Source organism: Terrapene carolina, unplaced genomic scaffold (assembly GCF_002925995.2).
Source record: "Terrapene carolina triunguis isolate 2854851 unplaced genomic scaffold, T_m_triunguis-2.0 Scaffold210, whole genome shotgun sequence".
Taxonomy (NCBI): Eukaryota; Metazoa; Chordata; order Testudines; family Emydidae; genus Terrapene; species Terrapene triunguis.
This window is the reverse complement of record NW_020664561.1, coordinates 31,323,873-31,338,358: the sequence shown is the minus strand read 5'-3', so window position 1 is coordinate 31,338,358 and position 14,486 is coordinate 31,323,873. Positions and strand designations below refer to the sequence as shown.

The 14,486-nt window shown below is 36.8% G+C and overlaps 1 protein-coding gene across 1 annotated transcript in view; it reads right to left on the bottom strand.

The window, feature by feature from the left end:
* Positions 1–2,524: 2,524 nt before the first annotated feature.
* LOC113407308 (dual specificity protein phosphatase CDC14A-like) overlaps positions 2,525–14,486 on the bottom strand; it is a 118,452-nt gene continuing 106,490 nt past the window's right edge. The window contains exons 11-15 of the mRNA XM_026655659.2: positions 13,595–13,754; positions 7,581–7,696; positions 5,266–5,313; positions 3,635–3,763; positions 2,525–2,948 (exon numbers count right to left, since the gene is read on the bottom strand). Coding sequence (XP_026511444.2) covers positions 2,525–2,948; positions 3,635–3,763; positions 5,266–5,313; positions 7,581–7,696; positions 13,595–13,754 — 877 coding nt within the window. The remainder of the gene's footprint in view (positions 2,949–3,634; positions 3,764–5,265; positions 5,314–7,580; positions 7,697–13,594; positions 13,755–14,486) is intronic.

The window sequence follows — 14,486 nt, the reverse complement described above, 5'->3', positions numbered from 1 at the left end:
CAGAAGTCGGCGCCTATGACCACAGTTGCTTATACATTTTATTTACAACAATGAGAACTGATGAATAAAAAAAAATAAATGGACTGTAGCCCATAATGAAGCTGTTAAAAATACAAAAAATGGTCCCGTCCAAATGTAACTCAGGGAAAAGCTATAATTACTGTCTTTTACACTGTACATTGGGCTCTGTCAGATTGAAAAGGAAGAGTATTGCAAGCTCTCCACTGAAAATGCCGGCGTTCCAGCTCCAAGATTTCCAAATTTAGCAGATGTTGATACGAGTGTGTGAGCTGATCTCAACAATTACAGGTGTGCATGGGAAGAGATGTGTTAGGACCCAAACCACACAAGGCTAAGATCAATATCAATACCTTGAAATACAGCTGGAAACAAATAGGAAGCCATTGGGGTCTTTGGCATATTGGCGAAATTGTTCAAAGCCAATCTGACTAAAATAAATCACTGCATTCTACATCATCTATAGCTTCCAAATGCCCTTCAGAGCTAAACCCATGTATAGCATTATGAATTTTAAGATCATGAAGGAGTGTTATTGAGGCCAGGTGCACAAAGGGAAAACTGTCAGAAACGTATTAAGGGGCACTTCTAACCATCAAGATTATAATTTAATTTAATTTATAATTAAATTAATGGAGATACCCTATCTCCTAGAACTGGAAGGGATCTTGAAAGGTCATCGAGTCCAGCCCCCTGCCTTCACTAGCAGGACCAACTACTGATTTTTGCCCCAGATCCCTAAGTGGCCCCCTCAAGGATTGAACTCCCAACCCTGGGTTTAGCAGGCCAATGCTCAAACCACTGAGCTATCCCTCCCCTAAAGAAGAAAAAAACATTCATATCATCCAAATGATGAGACTACTTAAGGTGAGAAGTTTAGAGGAAACTGACTCTTTAACACTTTAATTGTTCTGATGAATGAATATTGCTATTTTTAATATTTAATTTGCTTCCTAGGTACCTGCCTGAAATGCTCAAATGCAGTCAGTCAGTCAGGGGAGCTTTCTGTCATATGAGCCCTCATTCTCTCTACCTACATGCCTATCCTCTTCCCTGCACTGTCCTGTCTGTGAATTCAGTCGTATAACATATAGATATCTGGGAACATCCATTAAGGTTGACTAAAAAAAAAAAAAAAAGAACCAAGAACATTCATGGCTCTTCTTCAAGTTCAAGATCCTTATTTTGCTGCATGGCTTATTCCATTGTTTTAAAATGTCCATGCCTGCAAGGATGAATCCGAGCAAGTGGTGCTGTGTTACTAGATTATCCTGTCCTAAAAGCTGTACTCAGACAATTATCGTGGCTAATCATTAGACACCCTACATTTATATGTAATCTGAGAACAAGATCTAGGTACAGCTTCCTTTAAGGAGGATCCTGTGTAAGGAAGTTACATTCATGGATGCCAGGGAATTCAAAATGTCCCTAGTAGGGCTGTCAATTAATCAAGGAGAAAGAACCTCAGAATATGATGGTCAAGACACAGCAGGGATGACTACAAAATTGCTAAAACGGAAGTAATACTGTGAAACATTTTTGATACAAAAAGATGCAAATATCAAGTTTTATAGAGACCTATCCCGTGATTCAGGGAGCCATCCTTACACATACATGAAAGCACTTATGTGTTTAAGCACAGGCGTAAGATATTAAAATTGTACTTCTTTAATATTTAATATGACTTCACATACTGGAATGATTTATTCTGGAAGTTTTCATAGGGTCTTAAAGGAACACTTGTCAACTTAAAAAAAAAATCACATTTGTGATTTCTCTCTTTTTTGTTTTAAAACCTCCTATTTTTGCCAACACCACCAAACATAACTGAAAGATGAGAAATAATTTCTCTATTTTTTCCTGTTTCTTTACTCTGTACATTTCACAATGTATAGTGAGTTCATTACTATATCAGTGTACCTCTGTGTGGGTTTTTTACACAGCAACAAGGGAGAAAACGCATTTATCTTTCCTCCCACTCTTACCCCCTCCCCCTCAAAAGGAAAACAGGGTTATAAAACCATGAAAAATAGAAGGTAGATTCTGGGGGATGGCATACTACTTTGAACTACTCAGTGTTTGAAAATGATGGAGTTTTCAACAGTGCCCATTTAAAGAACTGAGTTGATTCATTTTACGCATATTTATTTTCAATTAGTGTGGTATATATATACAAAGCAGTTCCTCTAATATTACTGTATAAAGACACCTATGATATCTAATGATCCAGGAAGATCCTATACTACATAAATTGAAATTCTCAAACTAAAAGCTATAACACGAATGATTTGAAATGGAAAATCTAGAGGAAAAAAAACTCCAAATCAGAAGCTGTAACCATGAAAGGTATTTTTATAAATGGTCTACTTTCATAACACCTTTCTCTGAGCCAAATTCTGGAGAAGCAAAAAGGAAGCAGCTGAAAGAACATTAGAAACAGACAAAGATGCTATATGCATTCAGAAAATTGTAAAAGATAAGGGATTAGAAAGTTGCTCTGAGATTGTTAAGAGTTTTTTTGTGATAGTTTTGGCTGAAGAAGCAAGGTAGATAAGCTTCTGTCATGTCCCTGAGAGGGCTTTTGTGGCTGTGAACTTACAGGAATTGAACGACTCAGGTATCGTGCCGGAGAAGTAGTTAACCCCATAAAGGAGGGTTGGTAGGTGCTGTAGTCGTCATCTGTCCCGGTGCCATGAGAACTGGTATGACTGTTGAGGTTGGTGCCATTATTGCTGCTTCTGTTGTACAGGTTGTTGTTCAGCTCATGGTAATTTCTGGTAGGCAGCTGCAAGCTGCCATTCAAATGACTGGAGATATGGTTTACAGAAAAACCTGTCCTAGAGGATGATGACATCATTTTGCTCTCTGTATCATCTGAAGCGGCATACAGGTTCCCTAGAGAACTGCCTAGCCTGGAGTTTACGGAAACGCTGAGTGGAAAACATGTGGGAAAAATACATGCAATGTATATACATGTGAAGATTTCACACACAAGACATTTAAAGACATTAGGGGAAAATGACAAGGACCATTCTGACACATATAAACAGTGGTAGCACACAGCTTCATTTTCTCTCTGAAATAATGAAAATCCAAGTTCTATACAAATTACACATCAAAAGTAGTAATATAAGACAAGATAAAGGAGCCAAAAAGCTATTTCATAAATATCCTGAGAGTAAAAAATAGGATGCCTTTAGTTCACTAAAGCACTTACTTGGGCTAACAGAACATCTCATTTCATCTTAATGAATGAATATTCATTATGTCCAGAGGTTATGGCAAAATCCATGAACCATCGTGAATTTCATTTAACATTCTACATTATTCAGAATAGCAGAAATATCTAAGCTGTTACCTAATGGCAACAAATGAAAAGTTCATAATAAGGACATATGATCTCCCACTTAGTATTTTATTGAGATGAACAGAATTTTACAGATATTAAAGTTTTGGGAGTGTTCCCCGCTAATTTATATTCAATCTCAGACATAAGTGACAAATGTATAAAGCAAGAAAAATGGCCTATTTCATAATTTGTCATGTAACTTTAGAGAAAGTGACATAACCCTTCCTTAAACTACCCAAAAAGCCACATAAGGACAAGAAAATGTACCTTTTTAAATTAGATCCTAAGGACGTAGGGCTTCTGCTTATTCTCTTTGCAGATGGTGAAACAGCTGCTGCCACCTTGGAGGACTTCAGAGGAGACATGGACCCTTGTGAACTACTTGAACTATTCAATCTGAAAAAGTACAAAGCTTTAATGGGGAGCAAGTGAACTCAAATATGAACTTCAGAAATAATAAATTGTTTTAAATATCTGAGCCAAGATTTTAAGAAGTGGGTGCCAAAAGTTAGGCTTCTAAATCCATATTTAGGCACTTAAGTAGGTGGCCAGATTTTTCAAAAGTGCTAAGTACTCAGCAGTTCTCATTCACATCAGTTTTGAAAAATCCCAATTTTTTTTAAAAAAATCTTTACTCTGATTTGCTCCTATTTATGCATTTTTGCTAATAAACCCTGGGTACGTTTAAAGAACAAGAATGAAGATAATTTTACATATTAAAAGATCACATCAGTTTGTTAGTCATAGCCACTGAGTTTTTCCTCAATGTATCAAGTCACTTACTTGGTTAAAGGCTCCGTGAGCATGCTAAAATTTTGAAGTTGCAACTGCCAATTTTAGATTGAACACCTGCAGCTGATAAAGCTCATTTCTGTTCCTAAATTCTGCTCTTCATTCTTGTGTTTTAGGGGTTGGTCCTGTGAGATGCTGTGTACCCTCGCTTCTAAATTATGTCAAAAAGTACTTTTCTAGGATTGGGCTTTTAATAACTAAGTAATATATGACTTAATAACAACAGAAATATGGTGCAGTAGGTTTCTCAGAAATATTTTTGGGTAAGTCCTAAAGTCTAGTGGCAATGTGATATCCTCTCACTCCCATAGCTGGCAGATCAATATGTTCAGCTTTGTGTTCTTAAAAGGTTCCAACGGAAATAGCATGGTAATAATGGTCTTAGGTGGGAGCTCCTCTAAGTGCATGCCAAGGAGTTTGAGGTAGACAAAAGTAAACAAGGGGAAATGGAGATCAGCCCCCTCAAAAATCATGTCTCTTAAAATCACATTGGGGATAACTGTAGCCAATATATTCTTTTGTTTACTAAATACTATCTCCCAGATAGTACTATTTATCTATCTTAGATACCAGGTGACAGGCACAATGGAAATAACCAACTGCTGGAGATAATGATTCAAATTTTTCTTTTTAAATGTAGTACCATTTCTAAGATGGTTCTTAATATTAACACCACTTTTCATGCTAAATTGTATTATCTTTAATGTGGCACAAGGTTTGCAGAAATGTTTAACTCTGATCCAAGTCACAAGTAAAGTAGTGTCCTTCTAGTCTCTAAAGGACATTTATCAGTTTCATAAAGTTACTATACATTTTACACAACAGGCAGACTTTATTCAGGAAAGGCCCAGTTATAAGACTAAAAAAGTTTTATTCCACCATTACTAGAAGTCTAGCTATGCAAATTAACCAATTGTTTTCTGTCCCTTGAATGGGTGCTTAAAATAGATTTTAATATCAATATCAGAAGTCTGACAAATTGCTATTAATCAAACTGATAAGGCAAAGCACTAAAACATTAAAGAGTAGAAGATCAGACTTTTAAAAAAATGAAATTTAAATGCACTAAACATTTTCTCACAAGTTTAACTAAGTAAAATAAATACCTGAAAGGTTGTGATATTGATCTGGTGTGCAATTTCATATCTTCCAGCCTAAAGTAATTAAAGCAGCTTGTCACACAAAAAATTATGAAAGCATAGTTTCAATCTTTTAGTAAATATAAGAACAAAGACTCTGACTTGGGGATTATTGTTATTTATGTGCCGCATACATAAAGTAGAAAATGCTTCATATAAATTGTGAGATGCATCATAAAAATATATAATTTTTTAAACTGTACTCCTGAAACATTGTTTTTCAACTACAACCATCAAACCTACATTCAGCTGCCATCTCCTGTCATACAATACCAGCTTCATATGTGCATAAGAAAATTCTGTTATAAAAAGCCAACTATGTAGGTATTTATATGGTCCTCCTCCTCTTCATAGTATATGAACTAAAGGATAGAAATAAAACCTCTATTCCTTCTTCACCTTTAAGGGTAGCTTGAAAATAGGTTAGAAGACTGGAAGTCTTTGGTCAGCTTACTGTGGAAAAGTTGCAAACTTCATTTTTCATGTATTTACTTCTGAATGTGGGGAGTACTATTCATGATGTCTTCAGTTTTAAAATCCTTCTATTTGAAACTGCACAATATGTTTAAATACAGACTTCAGCATCAATTTTTTTGCATAGACAATGTTTTACAATTATATCTAAAAATAAGAAATTTTTGAGCAGAAGGGGGAAAATATAAAAGGAAATCAAAAGTATGAAAAAGGGACCCAAATATTAAACATTCTTTTTATGTGCAGTTACTAAGCAACAGCAAAGCATTTTGACTTGAACTGTTTGTAATTAAGATTACATTTGAAATGGCATTTCATTTAACTGTTATCCTTGAAGACTTTCATTTAGTTATTGTTTTACAAGATGGAACTCAAAACTCATTATGAGAAATACAGATAAATAATTTAAAATTGGAACCAAATATGTTGTTAATTATTTTCACAGGAATGTAAACTTTTATATGGTGAATAAGTGTACATTTATAATATGACAACAATTGATACTTTAGATTTTGAGTTGCATTTTTCAAATTTTCATTTGGTGCCTGATGGTACGGGGTTATTTTAGTGAACAGCAGCAAAGAAAAGAAATACAGACATGGAAAGGAATAGAACAATATTATATTCAGTTCTGTCTTAGAATACTTCTAGCATAACTAATTAAGGCTCAGACATAATAAAAAAATCTCTTTACTGCTGCAGTAGCAGAGAGAATAATTCTCTCCTTTGGAATGCAAGTTTTATTTTAAATTAAATATCCTTGTTTGATAATACTACCTCTTTAAAGTTTCTCCAATTCTGCATCTCTCTTAGCCTTTAGGACTCCCACCATTTTTATCTGCTTTAACTGTCCTCATATCAGGAAGCAACCCTACCCACTTGCTGAGGGACAATACATGGCACTTAGTATGGTGCTTGCCACAACTCCCTAGGGGTTGCTGTTGAGAAATACAAATCATTTTTCCAAGGTTGAAAGGGTACTACCTCCCAGTTCATAACAGGAGACAGGGAACTGAAATCCATTTTCTACTTTGGGTCTTCACAGAGAACTTCCATTAGATTACTCCCCTTTAGCTAAAATGAGTTCCCCCTTCTTGAAATGTGGGCACTGGCCTTTTACTTGGCTTAATTACAATGCTGTATGCACATATTACATTGCATCAGTAAGTTGTTACAGTTATGAAAGCTTTTACACCACAAAGCAGTATCTGGCTACCACAAATGCAGTTCAGATAATATCAACAATATCAACTGCTAACATTAACCAATCTTGAAGAGCAGCATGAACAAACTTGACAAACACCTAAGTCTGAAGAACCCTTGAAGAAGAAAGCTTAAGATTGTGCAAACTATTTCTGGTAGAAAGCAGTGAACTTTAAAGCTAATAACAAATCTGTATAAATGTAACATTTATAGTGGGTAGAAAGCGGTGTGGTAATATGGTGGACTAAGGACAGGACTAGGAGCTAGAAACTTGAGTACTAATTATTAATATTTATTGTTTGTTGTTTAGTGTATTACCATAGCAACTAGGGGTCCCTTAATACCAGCTCTAAGACTAACCACTTCTGTAGTCTTAGGCAAGTCATTTAACCTCTCAGTTTCAGATTCCACATTTGAGTGCCTACTTAACTCACTGAAAAGTTGGCAGTATTAATGTCTGTAAAGTGATCTAAAAATGAAAAGGTCTACATATCATAACTTGTAAGTGTCAGAATTATAAAACAAAGAAACATACAAGCATATGCTTTTCATAAAGAATTAGAACACACTGAATTTAATAATACAAAAAGTTAGAAGAGGATTACCTAAGAGCTCCAGTTGTAGCAGATCGCGGCTGTCTCTGACTTTTTAAGGCACGAAGTTTGTCTCCCTGTGTCATGCCGTTCTTAGATTCCAACTCTGCATTGTCTTCAAAGTCATTCTAAAACAAAGGAAGATGCATGCTAATAAAAATACAAAATCTTTAGAACACTAATCTAATTTCAGTGCCTGAAAGATTACTTCTGCTTTGCAGAGACTACAATTTAAGGGTCAGATAGTGCAATTATAAACAAACTAGGGAAATACTACCTAGCTGGAGCTACTATAAGGTGGGTGCATAACTGGTTGGAAAATCATTCCCAGAGAGTAGTTACCATTGGTTCAGAGTCAAGCTGCAAGGGCCTATCGAGTGGGGTGCCGCAGGTACCAGTTTTGCGTCCAGTTCTGTTCAATATCTTCATAAATGATTTAGATAATGGCATGGAGAGTACATTTATCAAGTTTGTAGATCATACCAAGCTGGGAGGGATTGCAAGTGCTTTAAAGGATAGGATTAAAATTAAAAATTATCTGGACAAACTGGAGAAACAGTTTGAAGTAAATAGGATGAAACTCAATAAGGACAAATGCAAAGTACTCCACTTAGTAAGGAACAATCAAGTGGAAATGGGAAATGACTGCTTAGGAAGGAGTACTGCAGAAAGTCCCTTTCAGTCCTACGATTCGATTCACTGAATGTAGGCACACCGCTACTAACTTCAATGGGGCACTATGTAAGCACACATCCACATGGATGCATTTATAGGATCTAGCCTTAATTATGTACTGAGTCGGAGACAAGTGATAGAAAACACTGGAAATAAAATAGGAGGTATTTTGTAACAGATATTTCAGTTGTTATGGAACTCAGGAGTCCTAATTCAGACCTCTACTATCAGGATAACAAAAGCTTCTCCTTATTCTTACTATACACTTTGACTTAAGATCAAGAGTAGAGCCTTCAGATTAACACCAAGTAAAAGAAATGGATACATTCTTGTGCTGTGGATTATGAAGCAAGTGACTGAAAAGATTAATTCCTCTAGTAATGGAGTGTGAGAAGTGAGGAAAGAAAGAAACTTACAAGATCTTTAGAGCAATGTAGTTCTGGAAGAGTTCAGCTCTGCTATTAAAAACAATATCAGGGAAAACACAAGAATAAAAAGAGAATAGTATTCTAATTTAGGAATGTATCCCACTGTTTATCAGAAGGATTAAAAAAGCATTTTGAACTCCAAGCACTTTAAAAAATTCAATTAAGACAAGTGTTTCTCAAAAGTCTGCTCCAGGTCATTAAGACAAAAGGAATATTCAAGTGAATGCCAAAATGTGTTATACTACAAAACAGAGCACATTTTAAAAATATCTTAGTATTGGGTCATTTACCAATAAAAAAGTGTTAAGAAAGCACTTAACAGCTGTGTACATTAGAAAACTTCATAGCATATGTAGGATTTGATCGTGCCCCAATGAATCAAAGGAGTTTTGCCATTGACTTCAGTGGAAGCAGGATCACATCCATACTGAGGAATCTAAGAAGCTACAGATTATCTTCCACTGAACTCTGAATTTAATAAAAAAAAAGTAGTACAAGTTAGGGCATTTCAGACTCAAGATCCTCTGTATAGCTCGGGTTATGTATTTCCCACAAAATAAAAAGTATGATAAAAAAAAAACTTTTGGTAAATAGCATAATAGGAAAAGCAAGGGAAGTAAAGATTCAAGTGCCTTAAGTTACAATTTTAATAGGAAAAAAATATGGAAATTTCACACTATAATAATGAGGTGACATTAAACTAAACAAGAGACGAAAAAGTGTGGACGGTTCAAAGTTCCCGGAGAGTTCGCTCTATTCTAAAGTTGTGGCAGGGACAATCAATAATTATGATTTTCAAAAGAACTTAAGGCTAGTCTACACTTACCAGGTAGTTCGACGGCTGCGGATCGAAGTTCCGAGTTCGATTTATCGCGTCTGGTCTGGATAAATCGAACCAGGAAGTGATCCCCGTCGACTGCGGTACTCCAGCTCAGCGAGAGGAGTACCGCGAAGTCGACGGGGAGCCTGACCGCCACGTGTGGACCGCGTCTGAACCGTGGTAAGGTCGAAGTAAGGTATGTCGAATTCAGCTACGTTATTCACGTAGCTGAATTTGCGTACCTTACTTCGATTTGGGGGGTAAGTGTAGACCAGCCCTTGGTAACAGCAGTCATACAAACAGCACATGTCCAGCTTCACCGCAGATCAATGCCTCTTCTCACTGTTCTCTGATACAATCTCTGAATACAGCTTTCATGAAGAATACCAGACCTACCATGTGATCTTCCATTTAAATTGGACTGACTACATTATGCTGAATGGCTACCAGGGCCGGCTCCAGGGTTTTGGCCGCCCCAAGCAGCCAAAACCAAAAAATAAAAATAAAAAAAACGCAGCGATCGCGATCTAAAAAAAGCCGCGATCGCGATCTGCGGCTGCAATTCGGCGGGAGGTCCTTTGCTCCCAGGCGTAGTGAGGGACCGTCCGCCGAATTGCCGCCGAATACCTGGAACTGCCGCCCCTGTCCGGAACGGCCGCCCCAAGCACCTGCTTGAGAAGCTGGTGCCTGGAGCCGGCCCTGATGGCTACTTAGACACAGTTTCTATTTTTAATGGTCCTTAGCCAGATAAATGCATGGCTTTTGAAGCAATTTTAATCTAACACTGCAAGAATTCTTATAAATATTTATTGGGGGCGGGGGGAGGGGAGAAGGAGGAGAATCTAAATTACCTGATCTTAAACTTCAGTAATTTAACTCCTTAAAAATACAGTAAAAAAGCAACTTAATTATGTACTATCATAACCAAGCTTTTATAGAAACCTAAACCAATTTACATTACAGAAAAAACAAAAGCACCCCCAAAATAAATTCTCTTTATTGTTTAGAAATAACTCTTACAACTCAAAAATATCCAAATAGATTTTTTTTCTAATTTAATATAGAAGTTAAAATTCCTTCCATCCAAAACACCACCTACATAATTTGATTTAGAATTTTATTTCGTTTTTACATCAAAATTAAAAATCTCTGAAAAAAAGGTTGAAAATGGAACACTGTAAAACAGAAATCTGGCTAAGCAAAGCAGGAATCGATACTCCTTTTATAATTATTTCAAAAAAGAAATATTTACAGAAAGGAAATACTGAAGAACTTTAACTATTCTGTGGATAATGCAGGTGATAGGGTTAATGCTTTGGTGTCTAAGATCCAAACCACCTGATTTCTAACCAAGTCTGGGCTCTATGCCTGTCCCGCATGCTCCAGCTGCTATAGATGACTGGGGTCATTGATTGGTTACTACCTGCAAGGACTAGGGAGAAAAAAATGGAGGGATTTGTTTCTGCCCATTTGCTGGCTGGTAGCCATTTTTGCTTTGTTTCAACGCCACCCCTTCCCACCTTATATGACATGGTATTCCTCTTATGATGCTGAGGGCTATGCTGATCACCAAATTTTATTTGGGGTCTGGAAGGGATGTGTCTCACATAGCAAAAATTGGTAAATTGCTATGTAGACCGTTTCGCCTTCCATCCAACATCCCAGAGTTTACATTACACTTGTTGCAATTCTGGTGGATTCCAGTACCGTGACTGGGTTAAGAAAAAGACCCAATGCAAGGTCCCAGTAACCCAATGGGCTGCTTGGGTACAGGCCCCAAGCATCACACTGCATGAAGCGGTATGCCTGCTTCCATGTCTCATGCAGCGTGGGGCTCCCCATCTCTCATCTTTCCTACCTCCAGTATGGATGAGGGAAATGGATTGGGATTCTGGCTTCATACTAGGTCCCTGGGCAGGCCTGAAGGTATAAAGGGGGCATTGCCATAATCTCCATCTTCAGGTTTGTAAAACCCGGGGTCACTGGTGCCCAGTTAAATTTGACTCTGGAACAGCCCAGTTGGGTATTTCGAGGAGTGCTTCCTCATTGGTTAATAGTTTAATAAAGCTGTGGCCTCTGCATGTAACCATACTCTGGCATGTGTCTCATTGCTTCCATGTCTGCATCGATTAAGATGAGCTAGTAAAGAAATTGGAAAAGATTTTTTTCTGAAAAAAATTGTAAACAATATCTGTTAAAAGTGAACGTCTACAACATCTGCAAACAAAATTTGAGACAATCATAAGCTCTTCCCATTTCTAGGTTTTATTCTTTAACCGGATGAAGTCACAACCTTCAGAAACAAAGTGCTGGAGGTTAGCAAAGATGAAAAATTGCTATAGGGGCAGTATTTTACCAATTTTTTCATTTTAATGATGTGATCATTTCTTAGCATATGAACTCTGTAACAAGACTCCAATACACAAATAGTCAGAGAGTTTAAACTATGAACTTGCCAAGATGGTTGATCAAAGGCCTGTGTGAACAAGTAGGTCCTGAAACTACTCCCAAAAGGAAAGCAAACACTGGCTCTAGGGAACTAGCAGAAGGAATGAATTCCTCCAGCAAAAAAAGCCCTCAATTAAGAATGGTCTGACAACAACACAATCAGTTCCAGTTAGCAGACTACAACATCAACCCAGTTGATCCTAAAAGCTGCAGCAGAAAGCAAGAAATGCACTCTCCCAGAAAACTAGACATTTAGGATCTTCACAGATCCTAAGCAACAAACTGAATTACAATTGGACACAAACAGTTGCCAGAATAGAATACAGTATCACTGTTGTATACTCAGAGTGACCCATTCTCAAAAGACAAAAAGGAGCTCAGGAGAGCTGACAGTTTCTGAAAGAGACAATATTAAAGGTGCAACAGCAAACTATCCCGATACAAAGGAAACACAGGAAGAATAGCAAAGATCAGGAGCAATGTAATGACCTGAAAAAATCAAAAAGGAATCCTACAAAAAGTGGAAATGGATAAATTGCTAAGGAGAACAAATGAATAGCACAAGCACGTAGGGACAAAATCAGAAAGGCTAAGGGACAAAATGATTTAAACCAAGTAAGGGACATAAAAGGCAAGGAAAAGAGGTTCTATAAATACACTAGGAGCAAGATAAATATGAGGGAAAGTGTAGGTCCTCTGTTTAGCTGGAAGGAGAGCTAATAACTGATGACATCAAGAAGACAGAGATGTTTAATGCCTATTTTGCTACACTAAGGATAGCTGACCAAAGAGGAAATGTCTCCACAGCTCTGTGTACTTTTTGTGATGCTCATCACAGAGGAGATTCACTTACACTTCTTGCTAAGTACTTGAAAATCAGCCAGTGGAAATGAGACCTTCAGCTACTCAAGTGATTGGGGGAGGCAGTGAAGTGCTACCTTGCAGCAAAAAGCACTATTGGGACGGCCTAGGACTAGGATAAATCTAGAATTACCGGTATATTGAAACCGGAACAAATTCTAGGTTTCAATAGAACTGGCTGGAAAACCAGGATGACTGAATCAATGGAGTTGCCAAAGAGTCGCACAAGGCATGCCATCTCCCATTTCAGTGGGTAGTGGCTAGGGTTTGGTTAATTTGTTTAGCTGTTTTTCTTTCGTCAAAATACTAAATATCAGGTAGCTACCATATTCTTTCAGCCAACATATTTACCAATATAGCTATTCTCATCTTGTCCTATCAAGATGCTAACCTTGAATTTACTTTTTGAAATAGATAACAAATAAGCCTTAAGTTTTATTTTTGTATTGTTTATCACAAATATTCATTTTTCAAACATTTTTTCCTCAGAATCTACATTCATTTTAAATTCTACTTTTTCCATCACTGATGGCTGTTTTATCATTTTGGCTGTTTTCTGCTCTTCTTTTTCATTATTATTAGTATACACCGAGGACATTCTTCATTCTTTTTATTTTTACTGTCTTCATTTAATATGTATATGTTTAAAAGGATCTATTTTCTTCTTGCATTCATATGTGATTTTTATAACAGGCACTATATTATGGGGAAAAAACACTAAAATTGGGTATAGTTCATTATTAAAAGTTATGAGCTCTCCCTGTTGGTGTATGATTCTTCCAGTGAATGCTTACCTCCACACATTGATCCAAGTTTTGTACTTTACTAAAACTCCCACTGATTGAAAGGTCATCCAAGCCAGAAAGAATTTTATTCACAGGTCCATCATCAGCTGATAGTTGTTTCTGTTTGGATCGGTAGAAGTCTCCTTGGATCCACAATGCTGCTTGCTTCCTGTTTAATATTAAACCAAAACCAATCAGTATCAACCACAAATTTACATGCAGACAAAACTGGTGAGAGAAACATGCCAAACCATCAACTGAGAATATTTTTTCTTTTATATAGCCTCATAAATACATCGTATAATAAATGGATACATCTCTTTTTCGGTGGTAAATTAAAAAAAGTCATAGAACAGATATGAATGCCTGTATGGTTTTGTGCATCAAATATATATTTTCCAACTGTCCCTTGCTCCAAAATACTTTAGGATTTTGTTTAAAAGAAGCTTATCTGAATCAGAAAAAAACAACATGCTGCAGAACTCAGTCATTTTGGAACAATATGTTAAAGCCACACCCACAATGCATGACTTTGCATGGGTGTTGTGTGTGTGCTATTACTGGCAAATTTGGGGGGTGTGGATTAATCATAAGTAGCAAAACCATAGCTGAGTTATGCAGGAGATTGGGGGAAGTATAGTACTAAGGTAAAGAGAACCAAGCTGCAGGAATGGAAGGAATGGGTAGATAGTTTTTAGATGCGTGGGAGAAAAAAATAGTAGCATTTATTCACTGTGACACCCATTTATGGGATGGGTGAGCTTGCAAACTGGAGATAGATTAAACTGGAAGTTCTTTAGGACAAAAACTGTTTTTGTTGTGTGTATGCACAAATGCCTAGCACAGTCTGCAGCCTATACACACTACTGTGTTTCATATTAGTAGTAATAATGGAGAGTAG